The sequence below is a fragment of the Octodon degus genome, unplaced genomic scaffold (genome assembly GCF_000260255.1).
Source record: "Octodon degus isolate 3935 unplaced genomic scaffold, OctDeg1.0 scaffold00100, whole genome shotgun sequence".
NCBI classification, from domain to species: domain Eukaryota; kingdom Metazoa; phylum Chordata; class Mammalia; order Rodentia; family Octodontidae; genus Octodon; species Octodon degus.
In genome coordinates this window covers 3,185,447-3,188,207 of record NW_004524676.1, presented here as the reverse complement: position 1 = coordinate 3,188,207, position 2,761 = coordinate 3,185,447, and the positions used below count along the sequence as shown (strand labels likewise).

Below are 2,761 nucleotides of genomic sequence, written 5' to 3'. Positions count from 1 at the left end.
TTTTATAGTAGAAATATGAGGCAATTGGATACTCTTTTTTAAAAGAAACTTCTTGCGGGGTGGGCCATGTAGTGCCGTGGTGGCCACTTCCTATCTCATTGTGCGCAGAAGACAGGACACTGAGTCTAGGATTATTCCTAAGACGGACCTGTTGGGGTTTGCGCTTATTCAGGACCTATCAATCACCCTCTTCTTCCATTCTGTTCCTCCCTTTCTGTCTCTCCCTTCCAGAATGGCAAGGTGTGTCCCCTGCCTGTCCCTCCACAGATCTTGCTTGTCTCATAGGTTCACACCTAGAGGAGAATGCGCCTCAGGATGGTTCATACCTCAGCCGCACTCTGATCTGATTTAGGTGGTGGTTAGATGAGATTCTGGACTTTACACTCGAGTTGATCCTTAAGACTTTTGGGGTGAACGGGATGGAATAGCTGATCGTATTTTTATGTGAGGACATGCATCTTGGGAGGTCAAGGGCAGAATTCTGGATGAGCATATCAGGAGCCAGGGGGTCCAGAGGCCATAAAGGCAGAACTCTCAGAACTGAGGTTAGTTCCTTTTAAAAAGAGGCCCTAGAGAGCTAGCTTGCCCCTTCTACATGCCAGGACAGAGTGAAAACCAGGTACTGGCTGCAACCCAGGGAGTGGATTTTTCATCAGGAGCTAAACCAGGGACATCTCGGTCTTGGAATTTGCAGCCTTAAGACTGTCAGAAACGTATAGGGGTTATCATCACCCACTTCATGGTGGTTCGCTGGAGCACTCTCAGCAGACTAAGACACCAGCAGCTAGGAGCAGCGCCTCAGGCCAGGCCCTGAACCTGAATCTCAGCGTCCTCAGTCGTGGTACCTCCTTTATGGAGTTGCTCTTAGGAAAAAATGAAGACAGGCAAGCTCCAGCCCAGAGGACAGGTTTTATTGGTGTTAAAATCTGAGAGGGACCATATGGCACTAGACTAGACCAGTACGGTCTCTTAGACTAAGGGGGTTTTATGGAGTCGTAAGAGGAAATAGCAGCTATCTTGAATCAGTTGCGCTGTAACCTTTGACCACCAGCTGTGCGTGTTTATCTGCTAGGGCTCATCCTCTTAATAAGGGCCGTAAAGCCTGGTCACTTGGTAGGGGTGGCGGTCCTGGCCCCCTCATTCCTGACTTTTAACAAGGGCTCATCAATCCTGAGAGTTGAACTGGTCGTTATGTGATTAAGACGACCATGCTGTAATTCCTTCATCTGCTGTCCAGAATAAAAAGACAGGAAGTGTTCTGCGAATTTTTACAAATAACACAAAAATTTACTTGTACACATGTGAAAAATGAAGCTAGACAACACCAAAACAGAGTTAGCTGAATTTATAACTTATAGAACAGCTTCCCTAAACCTCTGTCCAATGAAATATAATCACTCACCAAATCAGCAAATATTTGCATCCTTAATACATTTGAATTATAGTAGGTACGGTAGGCAAAAAAATGAATATAACACAACCTTAAGTTGCTTTTTATTGGGAGCTAATGCTTATAAGAATATGAATGTCACTTCAAAGCAGCGTAGTACAATAGTTTATGAGTACGTCATGGTTTTGTAGGCATTCAGAATATTTCATTCTGAAGAGAGTTATCAGTTGGGATACAACCTAATATATCCTGATCTCTTTGTCATAGTTTCTGGAAGGCTTGAGGTGCTTTATGCAACAGAAAAATCTATCCATATATTTATTTAGAAGCTGCAGACAAGACGATGCTAAAAAATACTTGTTGCAATTATTGCCTGCATGATGACATTGATCAGATGAGAACATAAGGGATGGTTCTAGGGTGACAGCTTTGTGTAATTTGATAGTGATTAGCCATAATTCAGGTGACCTTGGCTCTCTGTAGTGCTCTGCGACCTGTGGCTCCGGGGTGCAGCGAAGAGACGTTTACTGCAGACTGAGAGGCAGCGGCCGGGTGGCTGCGGAAAGGTGCGAGCAGTCGGCCAAGCCTCCTTCTCAGAGGCAGTGCTGGGCCGGGGACTGCGAGAGGTACCAGTGGACGGCGGGACAGTGGCCGGACGTAAGTGCCCGCGGGCGAGCCTCGGGGCCGCCGCCGCCTGCAGGAACGTGCCCTTCATCCCGTCCTCGCTCTTCTAGTGCCCGCCGTCGTGCAGGAGGAGCAAGGAGACTCACCGGCCGGTGAAGTGCGTCGATGGGCGGAACACCCCGGTGAACGAGAGCTTCTGCGACCCGAAAGCCAGACCCCTGTCCGTGCAGAAGTGTAGAAACCCGGCCTGCAAGTACGTGGTGCTCACAGCGGACTCGGCGCAGGTACGGCGGCCCAGCACGGGCAGCGATGCACGCTGTGGGGCTTAAACCCTGAACCGGGTGAACCTGGGCTGGCATTCGAGATGGAAGCAGAGGGAGGGTGGGCACGCCGGGCTGCAGAAGGCGGCCCCTGTCCGCCGGGCGCAGAGCCCAGCGCTGATAGGACAAGCGGTTCAGCTCCAAGGGGACCTTGGCAGGGCGACCTCCCCAGCTGTGAAGACAGCCACACAACAATCCTTCCAGCTGGCTCAGAACGTCACCCTGTTTTGAAAAACAGGTTTTTTGAGGTATAACTGACATGCAATCAATTGCGCATAATTAACATGTATGGCTTAAGTTCTCACATATGTTTACCTTATTTAAATGCAATACTTAATCAAAATACAGAGCATCTTCCATTACCCCCCAAAATTTCCTTGTGCTAATCCATAATCGCTCTGTCCTTCCTCTTTCTCCCCACAGATAA

The 2,761-nt window shown here is 48.8% G+C and overlaps 1 protein-coding gene across 1 annotated transcript in view; it reads left to right on the top strand.

Moving 5' to 3' along the window:
• The window catches only part of Adamts20 (ADAM metallopeptidase with thrombospondin type 1 motif 20), a 193,102-nt gene that overhangs the window by 150,235 nt on the left and 40,106 nt on the right, over positions 1-2,761 (top strand). The window contains exons 31-32 of the mRNA XM_004638581.2: positions 1,874-2,047; positions 2,125-2,298. Coding sequence (XP_004638638.2) covers positions 1,874-2,047; positions 2,125-2,298 — 348 coding nt within the window. The remainder of the gene's footprint in view (positions 1-1,873; positions 2,048-2,124; positions 2,299-2,761) is intronic.